This window comes from Stegodyphus dumicola, chromosome 4 (genome assembly GCF_044657685.1).
Source record: "Stegodyphus dumicola isolate Sdum_Otavi_A_Nest chromosome 4, ASM4465768v1".
NCBI lineage: Eukaryota > Metazoa > Arthropoda > Arachnida > Araneae > Eresidae > Stegodyphus > Stegodyphus dumicola.
Genome location: NC_140771.1, coordinates 93,104,401 through 93,125,239, shown reverse-complemented (window position 1 = coordinate 93,125,239; position 20,839 = coordinate 93,104,401). Strand labels below are relative to the sequence as shown.

Genomic DNA, 20,839 nt, shown 5'->3' with positions numbered 1-20,839 from the left:
ACTTTTTCTGAAATAAGATACCAATTTTTCCCATATTTCGATTCTACGACTCAAATTATGCCTAGATATTAAATTTTGTCAAATTAGGTGCGAAAGTTACGGAGAAATTCAAAAATTTATCTTGGCACAATTTTTTCAGTTTGCGCCAAAAATAATTCCCTTCCATTATGCCGGAACGGAAAAAAAGGCACTTTGTTCCTACATTTTTACATTGTTAATGAACGGAAAAAAAGTCACTGCGTTTCTACTTCCAAGCAATTTTCGCAAAGTGTCTAAACCACATTTGATGTATATCGCTTTCAACAAACATGCCAAATTTCAAAACATATTAATTCACGTATATCTTCGAAATTTTGAATAAAACCTGTAATTTTTTGCAGGTATGCTTAGAAATACGTCTACTTTAAGATGATGGCAAAATGTTTATAGATTATAATTCGAAAAAGTTTTTGAAAAATTTATAAAAATTACTTAAAAATACAAATTTTAAAAATAAGTCATAAAAAATGGATGAATTTTATTTGGAATGAACCTAAATTAAAATAAAAAAGAGAAATTAATAAATATATACCAAACTCAATTAACATGAAGGAGCTAAGTTTTTAAAAACTGCTCGTGCGATTTTACAAAACTTTATACTTTGGCGTAATTTGAGTCGTAGTATCGAAATATGGAAAAAAATTGGTATGTTATATCAGAAAAAGTCCGATTTTGTGTCAAAATGCCTATATTAGAACAACAGTAGATATAAATCTAATACATATCCTAAGTCGCGCTTTCGAGGCATGAAAAACGCAAGTTGAATTTCGTGAATCGGCTCAGTAGAACGGAAGACGTAGAACTAACAAGAAATTGTCTCACTAGTGCAAAATCACAAAACATCTATGCAGTTCAGTTCGTTATCCAAGGTTCGTTATCCAAGGTCGGAAACAGCATTTAGTTCTTATCTGCTTGGTTGAAGGTGGCCAATATAGATATTAGAAAAAGGACCAACAAATTTCAGGATTTAATGTATTTTCATCTGAATATAATTGAATTTGATTAAAAACGTAAATGCATGGTAAATAGAAATTTTTAGTCAAATTTCATTTATATTATTTCAAAAATATATGAGATCATTTATTTTATTTGAGAAACTTTTACCTCAGTTACATTTTATTTATGCTTTATAATTTATAAAACTGGTGTAATTAAATTAAATGTACAAGTAATATTCGAAACTAAATTTAAAAAACACGGCAGTTATAACATTAATATTATTCAACTTGAGTCTGGTGCTTATAAAAAGATTATATATCTTTTGAAGTGCAATTTAAGGTGATTATAATTTTTTGAAATAGAAACATTATTGGGATTATTTTAAAGAATAGTTTTGCTTCTTCAAGTTCCGCCAAAAGAAAGAAGATCTACACCAAATTCTATTTCAATATATATAAAGCTTTTCTATATTCAAATTAAATTTAACGTTCAGATTTATCTAAAAATGAAATTTTGTGTATTTGTTTGTCTATTTCTTAAGAACAGTTTTGGATGAAATGTTGTCGATCTTATAGCTTCTGATACGTGCAGCGTATCATCAAAAAAACAAGAACTTGAATTTATTGATTGATTTAATACTATCCCCGTCGGGAAAAAAGAAAGTGAAATCCGTCAGAAATTTCAGAAGTAGCTTTTTTATAACTACACAGCATGCAGCTAACGCATTTTTACTTCCTCAGAAGATGCGTATATTTCGTTAGGGATCAGAATGGATAATGGTCAAGCAATGTCATATATTTTGCTTTTCCCAAAGACCAGGTTATTCGACAACATTTTCGTTTTTCTCATTTCTGACTATAGTCTATCAAGTAAACGAAAACACTAGCCCTTTTTGTTTTATATTTTACTGTTTCACAGTTGATATTTGAAGATTAAGTAATATCTGATAAAGGTCCGTGATTACGTGACAGAATGGAAATTCTTAACGTCTTGTACATTCCATAAGAAATTCAGCTTTTTTCTTACGCAAATAGCTTTAAGAATGTTGCCTGTTTATCCCGTGTTTTTCTCTGAAATATTTCCGGATAAGGTGAGTGGTACTAAATGCTCCAATTTAGTACCACTCATCCAGAAAGAATACTCTAAAATTAACGCTGAAAAACTCTAACTTAAATATGTCATTTTGACCTTTGCAAACATCATGCCACAACATTATCTTGCATATTGCAAAGATATTTAACACTGCCTAAGCAGTAATTTCTTATGATTCAGGTTTCATAACACCTGTTTGTGTGTAAAACCTATCACTTTTCCAATAATTTTATTAAATTAAACTCAGATTTCAATGAAGATAAACTTTGAAGCTTGATGTATGAAATTCTTTATATTGCGGGGAGATTTCAATTGAAATGACCATCTTGTCAGCATTGTAAATAAGCATGGCCACTACCTGACAATAGGCTTTATTCCTAATTTACATCTTCAAGTTTACGATCATACACGGAGTAGACATTATAAGGTATTTATCCCGCCTTTTTAGCATGCCTTCGTAGTGTGGTGGTCTGCACGCTCGGCGCGTATTCCAGAGGTCCGTGGTTCGATTTCCGGCGGAAGCGTTACTCATTTTGCAACTTTCCTGCTACCAAAAAATCCTAATGTCTCAAGAACATAAGCAAAATCTGTTGGGATTTTGCATATCTCTACTCCGTGTATGATCATAAAACTGAAAACCTAAATTCTTGTGGGATTAACGTCAGACTGAAATACTTTCGTACCTAAAACAATTATTTTGGGTCGCCGTCAGTCAAAAATGGGAAACAATGCTTAATAACAGCTGAGGATGAGCTATACGTCTTAACCTCTAGCACATAGTTCAAGGTTCAAGTTCTAAAGATTATATTGTATTTAGTTATTCAATTATAGCAAGGGGCATCTGCCTGCATCATCATTAAGGGCCTCTGCCTATAATCCATTCCAATAAAATGTGCATGAAATTTGATTTTCCTGTTTCCAAGCCATGAAGTTTCTGAAATTTAGAGAGATACAAAAAGGGATTTAGAGAGTCACAGAAAGCAAAAAGTTGCAAATTAATGGAAATTAACAATAATCAAATTAATTTTTAGTTTCCATTACTAGGTAACTTACCATACAGTTTTAAAAATATGGATCTTCCGTTTCCCTACCAGAATGTAAATTAGATCGAGAAATAACATGAGAATTTAGGATTCTAAGGTAAAGTGTGCTTGTACCTCTCGAGAGCACGTAACTAGGCTAGCTAGCTGAGACAAGATTGTATTCTTCGGCTTGCGTTATAGTTGCCGATATTTAAATTATCACGCCGGTGAGAAATGTGAGCCAACTTCGCGTTAAGTCTTTGGCTACTGGTTTTAGCATAAATTTGAAATTGTCTGTTATTAACGTTTTATCCCCATAAGTGATTGGCTGATCTGTAAGCGCGAGTTTGTGCCTTTCTTTTCCAGTTCTGATTTAATAAAAAGATTCGCTTTAAAACTTCTTAAAACTTTGCAGTTTTTTTCACAAAAAAAGCGATAATTCGCTCTAATTCTGTTAGGATTGTAGACTTTACAAGTTTTCAAATATACATTTTGGGTTTTCCAACTCTGTAAAGTTACTATGCGCAGATCATCAAGATACATAGCAATCACAAATTTTCAATCCTTCTAATATTACTCTGCCTGGATTATAAATGAATGGATTTAAAAACTGTTTTCGCAATGAATTTTGACTTTACCAGCAAGAATTAAAGTCATGAATGTGCTTGCGGTGGTAAAATATATAATATACGAGTACATTTTGTGTCTAAAATTTCCTATTGCTATATTATTATTGAAATGAAGCATTTGAAATAACCTTCTGTGTATGAATGATTTTTATTCAAATAAAAATATTGAAAATAAAGTCTTTAATCTTATTCAAGGCAATAAGGCTTATGAATATAATTAATGTTTATTCTCGGAATGATAATTTTCATTTAATTCGATGATCCTTAATTATAGTACAAACTTATCGAAACAAAATGTTTTCTCTGTATGTATATATGGGAAAATTTAAAGGTAGATTCAATAGATTTTAAAAGAGAAACCTAAACACCTAAACTACGAGTATTAACAGCAGAAAGGGTTTTTTTTTGTTTCGTTTTTTTTGTTTTTAATTGGATGATTATCAAATCCACTGTGAGATTAATTATCTACTGGTAATGAAAGGGAGAATAAGAAATATACATGCTTCCTTTTAGAACACGTTTCAGGAATAATTTAAAACGTGATGAATATTTCATGTAACTGGGTTTCTTTCTGTACATAATTTTATACATTTTGATACTCTATAAGTCAGTTTACACTTTTTTTTCCTATTTATTATTTTTTTCCATCTTGCAACTTTTCTCTTATGATTCTTTAATTATTTAGGTAAATTCTCATGCAGTTTTAGCAGGTTTAAGAGTGGTAATACTTTTCATAACAGAAATATCTGAAAGAGTTCAGTTTTTAACGATCACTCAAAAAGCCTGTTTTAAAATTTGATATGGTTTATAAATAGAGAGTATCAATAGACATGGCCCAAGTGGAACAGGGAAACATTTTATAAGATAACAGGGTAATAAGCACTTAGACTAACATGGGGATGTTATACATCGTGAGCACTTTTAAAAAGCAAAAAATATTTAATGTCATTCTATAAAAATATGTTATATTTTTTAATTACATATATCATAAATTAAATGCCCTTTTTTAAATCAATCAGATTAAAAAGTAAAAAAATTATATTTTTGAAAACTACATCTATCACTTAGTATAGTCATCACTCACTTAGAATAGTTTAGTTTTTCAATTAATAACAGTGAGATTCAATATGATGAAAAGATATATGATGTTTTTGAGAATGGCAGCGAACTCGAATGAATAGTGAAACAACGCAAAATAGTGTTTCGAGACTAATAACTTTTTAGGTTAATAATCTAAAATAAAATTTAATAGTCAGTAAGTCAATTGTAAAGTTTAAAACTGCATTAAGCGAAAGTAAGCGCCTTATATAAATATATATTTACCGAATATGCCATAGATAAGAGAGGAGAAATGTCATTTAAAAAGTTTCTAAAAATTATAATTTAAGTGCAGCTGTTTTAAAATTCTATGTCTATTTTTCATGCTTGAGGCGAAGGTATGCTTATGAACTGACGGACGTTTCATGCTTATGAACTAACGGACTGGTGAAAGCAACAGTATTAATTATGTTACTGCTGCACACTTGTTGAAAGCAATGGCCAAAGGTTGAAAACAATGGATATTGATTTATTATCTACATGTATAATTTCAAAGTTACAAAGTTCAAGTTCGTTAATGAGCAACAGCTATGTTGATACTTACAACAAACAGCCAAACAATTTTATAAAATGTTTGACTGCAATTAAAGCAGCACTTCTCGCCTTATTTATCGTAGCGGCTGGAAATAATGGTGAAATTTTCAGATAACTGGAAATTTCTGAAGGAAATATATATAGTTACATTTTTCCAAAACTATATGATCAGTCAAAGATTGAATGTTTAAAACAGAAAGCAATTTAGCCGTTTGTTTCCATCTTTGAAAGCCATGCATGAATAGCAATATGTTTCAATAATAAATTCGAATTCCGTAGGCTCTAAAATTTGCCGAAAATGCAAAGAAATATATTCAAAATATTGATCATGTATCGAATATTTAATACTCCAAAGATAGATCGAGTTAGGTAAGGAAGAACGCTCTCATTTTGACGGATCGACCGCTGTTCGCCAAGAGTCTGGTGAAAATTTATTTAGATCCAATACACGCGATAAATTCAGCTACAAGTCATTAATTCTGGCTGTCAAGATTCCTACGAGAAGTTATTTTGCCACATCAGAATTCCCAAATTAGAAGCTATACAGGATCATTTATATCTCAGACCGCAGTACTTCAGTTTATCATCGGAAGAATGCTGAGGCTGTGTAAGATATACCGAGATAAGTTTAAAATTTATGACAATACCGTTATTTCAAGCTTTCAAAAAGAAAGAAAAGCAAAAACGTTTACTGGTAGAGTTGCATGGTAACTGAGGATGCTTCATATTATCTAAAGTTTATTTTCATCATTCATGGTTAATTTTTTTCCCTCTCTTCTTTGTCCCTACAGTCGCAGATTAAAGTCACGCAGAGTCAAATAAAGCTAGCAGTATTTTATTTTTTTAACTTATTGTCTAAATCAAAAGCTTTTCTTATATATATGAAATCAACGTTTTTACGTGCGCCTGAAGCTTATGGCATAAATTGCAATTTTTAAAAAGAAATTCCGTTACCCCTATTAAATCTTAGCTTTATTTAGTATTAATTTAAAATACAGCAAATGAAAATAGTATTGTTACGTTTAAGCTTTTACAAATGCTAGTCACTCAGAAGTGACTGAATGGATAAGACCACTGAGTAATAGTAATTCGACCTTGACTCGAATCCCGAAAGTGGTGGCCATGAGCATTTTCATGGTTTTCCTCATTTATAATATAAATACCAGACAACTTTTCTCAGAAATGCTTTGTTAACACAGCCTTATCTTGACAAATAAGCTGTTGCATGTTTGCCTGAACTAAAAGTAACCGAACATACGAGAGTTAGTTTTCAAATTTTAAATTGTGTGGACGCAGAGGAAATGGCTTTGAAACATATCTTGTAATAAAAATTATCGTATTTCCTCACTTATTTTCTCCTAGCTGTTTAGCGCTTGGCTCTGTAAATTTTAAAAGTATTCGCCTATTTTCCCTGTTGTGCAGAATTTCCCCCTCTGAGGGCTAGTCTATTGGTAAATTCTGTTCCATAGATTATTTTTATTTTTATTCAGTGTATTCAATTTGTATTTATATTTTATTAGCATTTCATCTATATTATTTTCTCTTGCATTTATTATTCAAAGCATATTTTGAACAGATTATTCGTTAAGCTACCCGAATATGGCAGGTGTTGGTAGTAGTGTCGTGTCTATGAGAAACTCAAAATTGATCTCAAAGGTCTATGTGTAGACAAAATGCAGCCAGCTATATCACTGATGTTTCCGGAATAGAGCGAGATCAAAAGATATTCAAATTCGCAATATCAAATGGATATTATCCAACGAGAATCAGGGATCTTATGATTGCGGCCAATTAAAAATATGGTCAAGGATTAATGCTCTCTGTTCATAGTTACTGCAAGGACGGTAAGATTTTGTGCCGTCTCCTTATATTCTCAGACCCCGAGGGTACTGGGTTTTGAGCCGACTCATAGTCTTTTTTATGTCTTGATTAGCATTAATTTCACAAATCAGGCAGCGTTTTTTGATGGTATTTACGTTTATATTTTTCTATTGTATTTGCATCGTTAAGAATAATTAGATTATTATTACCATTGTTTAGATAATCTTTCTTCTTTGGAAAGCCTGTCTGCAATTTCGTTTTCAGGAATACCAACGGGAGCAGTATCCACTGCAACATCCAAATCCTATCTAGACTGTCAATGTTTTTATTTTGATGCCGAATACCTTGGACTAGTGTTGACTGTTATTTATTGTCTTTAAGGCAAATCTGAATTCACAAAAGACAATCAAACCCTTTGCTTTTCCGTATTCTTAAGTAGATAATATTCATGTAAAGCTTTGTTTATTGTTCTCAGCTTGCAGCAGAAATCTGAAGCGAAGGTATTTGTGCTAAACTTGTGGTTCACGGTAATACCACTCTGCAGCACTATATGGATGCGAGCTCCACTGTTCTGTATAGTTTCTTCAGCTTAGCCGTCATTATATGCATGGACGAAGTTATTTTCTCGTATTGTTTTGATAGCCTGCATTCACTTTGCAAAGATAGTAATCATTAGTTCTTTTTCCAAACTTTGTTCAATAAGGTTAGTGCCCATTGTAGAGTTTTTGGGGATAGTTTTGAACAGTAAACGTTCTTCGAGTATTACAAGGGTGCAATTATCAAGACTGATCATTTAACTTATTTGAAAAGCCTACCATAAAGTAGATGATCTTATAAGTCTGGTTTTTCTCGACCAATTTTCAAAAGTTTTTCGTGAGATATGATCAGGATCACAGCTTCTAGCTTTGTTAGTGAAGCTGATAGTTTGGTACTTTCTCCTCTTATTAAGAGTTTCGAGACCACCTCCTGTAACCACTTTTTCGTTGTTTATAGTTTACAGAAGAAAGTGCTTCGTTAATGATTTTTGCTGCTCTGGTCTGGGCGCTGTCTGAGTAACTGAGTGCTGCGGCTTGAAGCATTGGCCCAGATATAGAGTGTATACTAAAGGACTGGTACAACTGTGTATGTTTTTCGAAGAATTTTGGAGTTTGCACCCCAGTTAGTACTACATAAGCTTTTTAGGACTTTTAGTTTCTTTAAAACATTATTTTTGCAAATATTGATTAGTTTAGTAAAGCGCAATTGAAGTTCAAGTTGTGCTCCAAAGTATTTTAGATTTGGTGTTTGTATCTAAGGTATATTATTCATCATGACAGTAAACCTTTTACGATTTCTATGCTTTCGATTTATAGTAAAAACTGTGAGAAAAGGATTTTTGTTAATTGAATTTCTGTTTGAGGCTCCGAGAGCAAATTATAATGAATTGTAATGTTCTTTAGAGATTGGTTTAAAACGTAAGCAGATTCATTAATGTTGTAGCAAGTATTCCAAATTGCCACACCATCTGCATAACTTTAAATTTTGCGTCTTCAAACAGGTGATGATAAATATTTTTAACATATAGTAAATACACTAATGGGCTGAAAATGGAGCTCTGAGCCACGCATGCCCAATTATTCTGATTTTTTAATGCGTTTCTTTGAATCTAACTTAAATTTTCCTCTTTCTGAAGAAGTCAGTGATCCAAATTAGTACGTAACCTTTGACACCATGCAGGACGATAACTATGACTTTATACTTTCATACTAATATCGAAAGCAGACGCCATGTCTAAAAATTCAGCTAGGATTTTTCTAAAAGGTTTCCATGAGAGCCACCAAGAATAGATCGACATAGATAGAACAGCTAAACGGCTAAATGTTGTTTTCTGTAGGCACCCTGGTAGTAGCTTGGTTTCCTTCAGTTAGAACTTTCATAATTCTAGAATAAATGGTGCGTTCTGTTATTTTGTATAGCATGCTAATTAATGCAATTGATCTATAATTCTTACATTCATTGACAGTTCTTCACAGTTTCAAGACTAGGATTTTATTGACATTTTCCATACTTTTGATAATTTCTCAGTTTTACATTATTTCTTAATTTTTTTCTCTTGCGACAGGTCCAACGTTTTTAACATTTGGGGAAAACCAGATCACATCCTGGTAACTTTCTGGGGTTGAGACTGCTGATTGTGACATTCAGTTCTTTTCTACTAATGACATACACATGGGATCATTACTTTTCTGTATTTTTGACGTGGAAGTTATTCTCACACTTAAGAAATATTCGAAACATGTGATTTCACTTTACTTCTATGATTTACGTTCTAGCTCATTGTAATTTATGCACTGCTTATGGGTTCGGTCTTTCGAAATTCTGATCTTTCATTCGCCTCCTCTCTTCACCTTCGTTCCTTCGATTCCCTGTCTTCCGAACTGCATTCAAGACTCATTCATTTGAGGTTCCTTTGGGACTTTACAAATTAATTCAACTGCGTGATGTGTTTGGCTCAGTTAGACATCAGATATCGGCTTGTTCGCATAATTTTTCATCTGGATTTTTGGACTATAAAATTGTGTGAAAAAAGGGGGAAAAACCAAGCGAAGAAATACGGTAACTGTTTTAGGATAATAAATGTCCACTGGAGATTAATCCCAGTCCAGAGCCCAAAGAATAGCTTCCAACTGAAGCTAAAAGCTTTGATGGACGTTTGGATATGAGATGTGTGTGTGTGTGTGATTATGGCAAAGCCTCGAGGGCTATCTGCCTAAAGGGAGGGATGCTTTCGTGGAGGACTTTCTAAGGGAAACTGGCTCGTATGCACGTTACACATGGGGAAAACCACGAAAACGCCCATGCAGCCAGCCCGTTCGCGGGATTCGAACCTCGGACCGAACTACCAGTTTGGATATGAGAAATACTTGTTTTCTGAAGTACGGTCATTCTCCGTTGTTTGTAGATGCCAACAAATGCCGAAAGACGTTCTTTTAAGGAACATGCTACTTAACAATTTCACTAAGTCTGTACATGTACAATATACTATTATTATAATTAAATAATCCTGATATAAAATAACGGTGTTGAATATATTTGCAATAAGTGATGAATTAAAAAATTTATTTAAAATACTTGTTTCTGTGTTATGGTTTTGATTCTGGTCTGCATTCTTATCCCCAGGCATATTAATGCAAATTTTTAAGTGCGATAATTCTAGTATAAATCGCATATAGCGAAAGTTCCGCGAATTTCGTTGCTTACAGTTTTCCCATTCTATCCTCTCATGATAAAATGCTACTCTACTTTTAATTGGCTCATGAAATGGCTTAAAATCTTTACATAACACCTTGAGAAACAAAGAGGTAGGAGATGACCGTTTCCCGGATAGACCTTGACTGCTAATCGGCTAAATTTTCGTTAAGCGTACGATATTTTCGATCCCAAGTGTTTTATACTTCTCTTTTTTTGCATTTTCAAAAATATATATAAATTTGAATATTATTAACCTAATTCTAGTAATTCAGCTGAAATTCATACTGTTTCAAAAGCTAAATTTCCCTCTAGAATATTTACAGATTAATGTCATACTGGACAGTAGAGTGGTTAGTGGAGGCTTACTTTTAATCCGATCACCAGGTTGCGGTTTCAACTCCCACAAAACATTCAGCAATTTGTGAGTGCCCTTCTCGTCTTTTTGGAGGGCACAATATCTGTCCTCTGTAGATTCTCCTAAACATCGTTCTTCAAGATAAAATGAGTAAACGATCACTCGGTTCGATCATTCTCAATGAACTGTTCCTGAGCAATTGCCTGCTAATTGGCAAAAGCAAAAGTTACAGAACTATTCAAATTAGTTGAAAAACGACGTTATGGGAGTAATTTAGAAATTTTCGGAGCCATACTAATATTTAAAAAATTTAGCTGTTTGTAAATAAACATTCACTGAAGCCATAAAACTGCCACGTAAAATATGGATAGTCCACATAAAAAGGAAGCCCTCATCATCATTATCTTGAGCATAAAAAGGAGATGGATTTATAAAATTAAAATACTAGAAAAATCCATGTCACTTATGTTTAAGCTGCAACCATGAAAGAATGCAAATTTTTTGCGATGATCTCAAATAGTCACCACCAAATTCTGTGCTCTATATACAGGACAAACTATACGCAAATAAAGTAAATACATCACAAATGGCAATGGGTACTCCAAATCATATGAAAACAATTTTCTTTTTCATCTTTACATCAGGAGCGTGCGTGACATTGATATTTGAGAATTTTAGTCAATAGAAAGTTTATTTCAGAACTTACATTGATTAAAATAAAATGAAGCATAAAATTCAATTTTTGTCTTTATAGCAAGTGAATATAGTGCTTATTTAATGAGAAATATTTTTCAGAATAATTACACTTGAAACAACGGTTTGTTCAGAGAAAAAGGTAATGGCAGAAAATCAAATTCCGTAGAGTAATGCAATTTATGATATGTGAAGAAATAGTATTTCGTATAATTGTTATGCAATTAAAACTGCTTTATTTAATGAAAACCTTCATTTACTACAAATTTTTGTTGAATAAATTAATCTGGCAGTGTAGGAAAAGAAAGGATTTTAACCCATTGCGTCTAAAGATTAAAAATATCCTCCTTGTAATTATAAAGTAAGAACATTAAATTACAAAGAAGAAATTAATTCTTTTTGCATAGTGATAATGATTTAAGTTATTATATTTTCTTGGTCAAGTTACTGAAGAATAATATTTCTCAAATCAATATTTAGCTACTCTTTATCCTATTCATGTCTATAAGATAATATGAGTTCAAAAGGTTATTTATGTATTTTATAGTGCAGAGTTGGATGGGCTGGTGATGGAAAGATCTGTGGTCCTGATCGAGATCTTGATGGATGGCCTGACGTGGAACTGGCGTGTTCTGATCCGAGATGCAAAGCAGTAAGTATTCTGTTATTCCATCAATATATTTCAGTTTTATAATTTCTGTTCCATTGCTTATAAATCAGATACGTTCCCACAAAAAAATCAATGAAAACAAATTATATAGCATGGGTCAAAACAGAAGATTGTTCCCAATAAGAAATCCTCTGTAAATACTAAATTAGTGTTATTCCATGTTTTATACATACTTACAAATACAAATTACTTATAGATTACAAATTTTAAGATAACTAGATTTGCGTGTAGAGAGAAAACCGTAAAAGTAATACCGAAAGTAAGTAAATTACTTTCCGGACTAAAACCGAAAGTTACTAAAACAAAACCGAAACTTACTGAACCGAAAGTAAATAAATTACTTTCGCAAAATCATAAAATTGCAAAAAATATAACTTATGTATAAGGACCATCATCTTCTTTCCCCTTCCTGCGTGGTCATTTTATGATAATTACGTGGGACAGTGGCATTCAAACGTTATAGCAATTTCACCCCATAAAAATTCAAACAACCCATCAAAAACAATTTCGTGATCCCATTCAGAGCGTTGAACCTTAGTTATATGCCATCAACTCAGACGTTTTAGAATTTTTATCCGCCTTGCCACCCCACTGTTAATTTTCACTACCCTAAATGAGGACGGGACTCATAGTTTGAATATCACTGGCATAAGCTGTCCAAATCTTCGTACCTTCGGTACCGCATGATAATGCTCAAAAACCATATTATCGTTCGATAAAAATACACCGTGATGCATGATGGCGCTGCATAAATAAGTGACTGGGTCTCAATGTTATTAAGAACTGCTTATTATTCTTACAGTATACTTTGATTGTACGTTACGAAGTTTTCAGAAGTTACTTAGGTGAAATCAGTCTAGAACATAGGTTTCCCAGTGGTCTGTATGAACTCGCAAAGGTCTACTCCGACTTATAAGGGGTCCTTTTCAACGAAAGGAAACATTGGAGGTGGGTGAGGTGTAAATAGGGAAAGTAAAGAAATCCCCAAGTAAACGGGATCTTATTTAAACAGGTTATCAACAAAATTAGGCTTTCCGTAAATGCCATAATGCACCTAATACACAGATTTTGCCTATGTACTCACATTACAATTACTTATATAAAAGGATGTAAATTAATTAGTTGTTTATTAAGTAAATATACTTCATAAACTTTTTTAAGTCGGTACCTATTCGTTTTGCAACAAAACTCATAACTTATAAAAACTTGCACATTCGATGCCAGCAACAACGCATTGTGGGCAAGTAGCAATGCTTACCCACATATGTACCAGAGTTTTGCAAGGACGCCTCAGACTTGTACCACTTGTGCTTGCACGGAAGTTTTTAATCCATGTCAGAGACAAAGATTGCATAGAGACGCCAATCATTTTTACAATTCCGCGTTAATTCCTAATATTTCAAATGGATGCTTCTAAAAAAAACGAAAACGTAGTTCTACGAATTGTTTATGTTTTGTGGTGTATTTATTGCTTATGTTTTTTGAAGAAGCATCCCTTTTTAAAAACCAATTTTCATTATAATAACCCAATTGCAAATCAAGCAAAAAGTTCTGCTTTGCTTTTGAACGGGTTAAAATAATTTGTGGTTGGCATAAGATGGGATTTTAATTTGCATATTTAACATTTTTGTATAAAATACGTTTTGAAACTTTATTGAGAATTACGACTTGGTAAAAATAATGCCCCCAACTTAATAAATACTGTGTAGACTTAGCTGAAATTAAAATAAGGTTTTATACCGGGAACCAATTTTGAACAGGTATGTCTTACTATATTTAAATAGCTTAATTTTTACCACAAATTACTGCTACTAAAAAAGGCCGAATCTAAAATGGCATGCTGGCAAGTTCTATATCGTTGATTATTTTAAGTTCGGCTCCATTTCCTTATTATGCGACAAACACATCTGCTCTTATGCCTTTTATGCAAAAGTTTTAAGCCATGACTCTATAGAATAATCCAAGCTAGAGGATCATATGAGAAGGTGTCACAAGTAAAAATTTTAAATAATTTTAAACATTTAAACATGAAGAGACCCATGATTTCACGGCAAAAATAGACGATGATGGTTTTCAGGCGTCTTACCACACCTCACTAATTATAGAAAAATCAGAACATTTTGTATTTTGAAGTTTTGTAACTATTTCTTTTATTTTAAAATATTCCACTATCGATAATTTTGCTAGGTATTGAAGAGCTTTCAGAAACTGTTCTACACAAACCTGCATATGATATACTCAAAAGAATTCTTTTGAGCAACAACAAAGTTCAAAGACGTATTGATGAAATGAGTGACAATGTTGAAAGCTTTTTGTGTTATTATCGTAATTATCTGCAAGGGACCCATTTCTCCATACATATAGTCAACTTTAGATCGGTAAGGACGCACTTTTATTAGCACATTTTCGTTATATTATGTCCTAGGAATCCATGAAGATTGCTCTTCCCGGAAACTGTAACAACAGACGAAAAAGGTGAATTAATATTCAATATTCCGTGAGATTAATTCATAGAAAAAGCGATTACTTTATCAAATGTAATGTTAGCAGCAGCAGATGGAGCACTCACTATGTTTAGACGCTATCGTGATTTTATAAGCCATTTAAAGCAAACTGTATCCGGGTGTCTGCAATTCATTGCGTTATCTATCTACAACTTTTAGTTGCTAAACCTCTGAGAGACAGATTGCATCAACTCATCAATTCTTCCTAAACGCAGCAAACAAAATTCAGAGACTGCATTGAATTCTAGGTTATTTGCGCAGGTGTGCGAAGAAAATGCCGAGAACTTTCATCGATTACTCTTCATGACGAAGTACGCTGGCTGTCAAAAGACTTATGTTTGAGAACATTTTTAAATTTTTATGAGACTGTTTTAGACATTTTGGATGATTTCGATCCCATTAAAAGAAAATCTAATCAAAAGGAATGAGGTTAACTTGCAGTTACAAGCTATCAATCTAAACTTAATAAAAATTAAGTCAATCATTGCAGCATTTCTTGCCAGAGTTAATCTAATTAAGTAAAACATTGCACGGTATGAATTTTCGCAATTTTCCAATTTGCCGCTGTCACACTGCCAGTGTGATGATGTTTTGACCTAAATACCCCTCACAGAGCCTTTAAAAATAGGTTTGAGTATGTTTTGAGTATGAAAATGTCACAATTGATTATCAGTTCATACTGACATTGAAGAATCAGATGCCGTATTATTAAGAATCAGATGCCGTATTATTATAAGAACTGATGGGAATAACAGTTCTTCTTGCACGAGAACTTGAGGGGCATTTTAAACAACGGATATCAGCAATTCTGCCTTCAGAGAGATATACATACCTCTTATTTATTCTGCATTATGGACAATCGCAAAAAGCTTTCAATAGCTTTTCCATCTTTATACATCGTAGAAATTGATTTCAGCGCGGTCGACAGAGAGATTGAAAGAAAGAAACAAAACGAAATAGACTGGAAATCACTATTCGAAGATATTTGTTAAGCCTGATTAATTTAACGTCAAATGTTAAAAATTTATTATTAAAGCATCAAGTTCATCCCTCCCATTGAAAGTACTGATTTTTTGTGTACTTATTTTATGTAGGAACTTTACTAGATTTGCATTTTATGCCAAAATGATTAATAAAAGCATATGAATGAAAACTTTATATTTTTTTGTTTTAAAATATTTCACTTTTTACAAAAGTGAGAAGTTCTACGTCAGCTATCAAAAACAGTCTTGCTGTTGATGAATTTTTAAAAATTCAGTGTTACTATTGCGTTCCAAAACTACTCAGCCAGTGTAAAATTTTAAATTTTCACCCTGTCAGGTAAATTTTGCACTTGTCACGTGAGTAGATGGTCTACAGAACAAAAACGTTTGGGAACCTCTAGTCTAGAAGTTACGTAGTATAAAGTAACACAGGATTACTGATCTGAATATGAATTACACTAAATCTATTCTTGCTTCGATGTAGATGTCAAATGTTTTACTGCCCGAGAAACAAGCTCCATGGGAGTAAAATCATCTCCTTTTTTTCACATGATTTCCAGTGCAAAGGTTATGAATTGTCAACTTGCTGAAGAGTGAGATCAGTTTCACAAGTAGGCTATGACTTGGTTACTTTAAAAAATAAGGAAACGAGGTCCGACGAATGGTGACATTTGAAGATGAAAGCTTATTATTTTGATAACTTTAACACTGTTCTCCTATAAAAAAAATCAAGTCTACACATGTTTGAGTTATACCGCCAATTTTGATATTTTCTAACGGAATCATGTATATTCTCTGTGGTCAGTATTCCAACCCAGATAAAAGTCGTCTAATCAAATTTAGAATATTGAAAAAAAAACCTATCCATGCACTGATTAAAGCGATAGATTGGCCCATGCCTAGCCTGTCAGGATAGAGATTGTCGAACTAAGATCCATAGAAGGGACCAGTACAATGGTATCTGCATTTATTGTGCGCTTGCTTCCCATATGAAGATACTCCGTTCGAGAAGAATTCTGGGATCAATTCTAAACCCTACCTGAAGCTTCGTGCTGAGCTGCCACAAGAGTTTCTTATTCGAACAAAAAAGATCCTTAATATTTAATCTCTTCGTCTCTGAGAATAGTGTGTCAGTACCTGCAGTGAAATTTCTCCTTGTGTTATTGCTACTTTGCTTTAGCAAGCAGATAACCGCAAAACAATTATTCACTGTAAAGCAGAACGTATTTGTCTCCACGAAAGAAGTCTATCCAGTTAGTCTCTGTTAAAAGAATTCGTCTGTAAATCTTTATCTATAAAACTTTACGTTCTTCAATAGTAAACATAATATCCTAACTTTATCTTTCAAGCTTCTCAGTGTAATCACTCCTTTTAACAAACAGCGAAAGTTTTTTATAGTAAATCCTTTAAGAATGTTCCAGATTTGGTGTAAAATCTTTTATATTACAAACTATTGCCAAGAACATTCACTTGCAATCTTGTTTTTAATGCATTAAACTTCAGATTTTCAGTATTTTTTCGATTCAAGTGGTAAAATAACGTACAAGATATTACAGCTTTAAATGTTTAAGATAAACCAGCTTTATTTGTAGGAATATTTTTTAATAAATGTTTTCTTATGTTGAGAAAGAATGGCGTCTTTGAGTTCCTTTATTCGTAGATTAAGTATTTAAAAAGATTTTGAATTCAATTTCTTGCTAAATACCACGACTTTATGATTCAAATATTTTTTCGTTTATATTGGATACTTCTCGATTTCTCTAGAATTTCTTGCCAATTCTAAAAAATTTGTCTTGTGAAATAATATGGGGAGGGAGAAGAAACAAAGACCCTTTAAGAAAGTGATAACGCAGCACAAAACTTCAGTTCTTAATCCAATTTGAGCATCAAGGACGTGCTTTTAAAAACATACAAAAAAGAAGTTCCACTAGTTTTTTTTTATTTATACTCATTCATTTCCGGAGTATTTCAAATTAAAAAGATTTAAGCTGAAGCTCCTGATGTTGGTTTTCTTTTCTTTTTAATTTTTATTTTACTTCACTTTATTTTTAAAAAAATTTGCTTCCCATGCGTTCCTTCTTCTTTATTGTGCTTCTCAGGAAGACTTATGAAAAGAACTGGATAAAGGATTTTTTCTTTTTATAACTTCCATTACTCTTTTCGAGATATTTCAGATTAAAGGTATACTAAAATGAAAAAGATGAATAACATTTTTGGAATATCTTTTCATTTATTTTATATTACTTCCATGCGAAAATATTTGCTGTTTTCTAAATTTTTTGCAAAGAGAAGTTAGAAGTGCAGCTAAATTTCCCATTCTAGTGACAGAAACCTCTTTCCTTACACGGTGTATACGAGCCAGTTTCCCTTAGAAAGTCCTCCACGAAGGCATCCCTTCCCTTAGGCAGATAGCCCTCGAGGCTTTGCCATAATCACACACACACACACACACACTTTCCTTACACGCCAAACATATCTGAATGCATATCATATTAAATTTCGTATTAATCTTTAAATAAATACATATTCATCATGCAGAATGAAAGTGCATGAGAAGTTGTTATATGTCGGTATAATCATTCCGTATTATCAAAATGCCGAAAATATATATTATTTTTAATTTCGAAATGTTTTCGATTGCATGACCGCTGGACACCGGTAGTTCGTTCCAACTTTCGAATTCCGGCCAGCGGCTGGGTGCATGGGTGTTTTCGTGATTTAACGCATGTGTAACGTGTATTAAGTATCTTCTCGATGCATACGTGACTAACTCCAACTTTCGAATCCCGACGAGCGGGCTGGCTGAATGGGTGTTTTCGTGATTTTCCGCATGTGTATCGTGTGTACAGTGTCTTCTGGATGCATACGTGAATAAAGCGGGGGGAGCCCGCGCAAAGCCACTGACAACTGGTAGTTCGTTCCAACTTTCGAATACCGGCGAAATCGAACATGAGAACTCATGAACATTGAACAATGAAAAGCGGGCTTCAGACCGCTCAGCTGGCGGGCTTGCCCGCTAGTATCATATTAAATTTCGTATTAATCTTTAAATAAATACATATTCATCATGCAGAATGAAAGTGCATGAGAACTTGTTATATGTCGGTATAATCATTCCGTATTATCAAAATGCCGAAATTATATATTATTTTTAATTTCGAAATGTTTTCGATTGCATGATATTTAGATTGTTTATGCTATTATTATATGAATAAAAAGAAACGCAGCATGCTTTGCATGGATACTGTAAAGGAAAAACTGTTGTAAACCTTGAAATAATTTTAAGTTTTATTTTATGTGCAGGAAGATAAGAATATATTTTGAAGAACCATACATGAAATTATTGAAATTTCAAAATGCTTTCGATTGATCGATGTTCAGAATATTCTACTCTGTACTCTTACCCACATGAACTAAAAATTATGTACTTTTTAAAACCACGTCCATAATAAAAACTCTGACACGAGAAATTTTCAAATTTAAGAAAAAGAAGATTTTGGTTAAAACAATACTAGGTTGTAGAGCGATTTTACATTTAAAATAAAAAATAAAATCACCTAATACCAAAAGGGGGGAGGACATTTCAATTTCCATCATAGCCTGTGTCAAATAAGGCAAGTTAAAAAGAAAATGACTAAGGTTTTTGAGTATACAGACACACATGAATATTATTTTCAATTCTTTCCTAAACGGCTTTGCTAATGTTAAGAGCGCATTTTATATAGAATAGTGTTCTCAAATCCGCTGCCAGTATATTCTAAGATACACAATGGGTGATAGGAAACGTTATATAAAGCAAAATAATGTAGTAATATGAGAAAATTTCTTCTGCTATAAGATAACATTTTTAAATAAACTTTTACTTAACCATTGGTGTATCTCTTCTTTACAGAATTTGAAATTTTTATCTAGCATTTTGAAAATTCCATTTCTTTAAAACAGAGATCATGTATCAAAGTGTATGGGATAATTGATCCTTTCGCGGGAATATTCATTCCCAGTCAAAAATTTTATAATCGACATACATATTTCATCACTTACATATACTGAAGTTGCACTAAATTAATGATACCTGATTAGTAAGAAGTTCTTGTTAAATTGGCTTTAACAACAGCTACCACATGACGAGGCATGGATTCATAAATATGCAGAAGTGTTCCATAGGTATATCCTACAAAACATCTTCAATCCTTCCGTAAAGCAGTTATAAAGACTTTGGTGCGGGATGCTGTCATTTCATACTTTTTTCAGAATATCCCAAACTTTTTAATAGGATTTAAATATTGGTTTCTGGATAGTCATTTCAGCAAGGAATCCTCAAACCAGGTGACAGCAACCGGATTTGTCTCAAGGGTAATTGTCCTGCTCGTACCCTGCATTTCCTTCCAGATGGCAGAAAAGCATGAAGAAAGTTAAGTGATCGCCGAGCATATTTACTCACTTTGGTCCGGTGAGGGTTCTTAGTATCGAAAGTGTCGAACATTGCCAAGAAAAACCTCCCAAAACCATCATTGAGCAGCGATGGCTTTCTACATTTTAAACCTGGTATGCAGGATACAAGAACTCATGCCATATTCTTAGCCTAGCTCAGCGAGATGCATTCAGATTCCAGCTTCGTACTCCATACTATTCGCTTCCCGTTCTCTACGAGTTAGTCACGATATTCTGCGGCGCGTGCAAGACTGAAAAGTAGTACTCTTAAGAGTTTTCAACTTCTGAAACTCATTTGGTAATTAAGGATTATGCAGCATTCTAAAACTCGAGTACTGCATAATCCTTCCACTCTATGGAACCTTCATTCAGTTCGGTAGTCACCTGAGCTAAAATCTGTGCTACTGGCTACATACGACACCACAGAATTAACTATGTTCATGATCTAAAGGGTATTGTTCCTACGCAGTTTATTGACTACACTTTCTGGTTTTAATACGAGCACTCTCACCGTACTGTTGATGTTGTGAATACGAAAATCTCAATTCCCAAGTTATCTCTGAATCTGAATGACCTGCTTCTCGAGCATCTGTTTTTAATGATCGAAGGCATCTAAATCACTATCCGTCATGTTACTTTTAATAGTTGCTTACACAGTGCTATACTTCCAGTGATTATATCCTACGGCAACGTCCTCACATGTATAGAAATGAAGACCAAAAAAATCGTATTTAAAATAAATAATGATAATTGCAAATTTATTCCTTAATTGCACCTGGAAGATAAATATACAATCTA

The 20,839-nt window shown here is 33.0% G+C and overlaps 1 protein-coding gene across 1 annotated transcript in view; it reads left to right on the top strand.

The window, feature by feature from the left end:
- Positions 1 to 20,839, top strand: part of LOC118188342 (cartilage oligomeric matrix protein-like) — a 1,186,180-nt gene that overhangs the window by 1,056,584 nt on the left and 108,757 nt on the right. Inside the window, exon 12 of the mRNA XM_085815229.1 lies at positions 12,001 to 12,105. Coding sequence (XP_085671355.1) covers positions 12,001 to 12,105 — 105 coding nt within the window. The remainder of the gene's footprint in view (positions 1 to 12,000; positions 12,106 to 20,839) is intronic.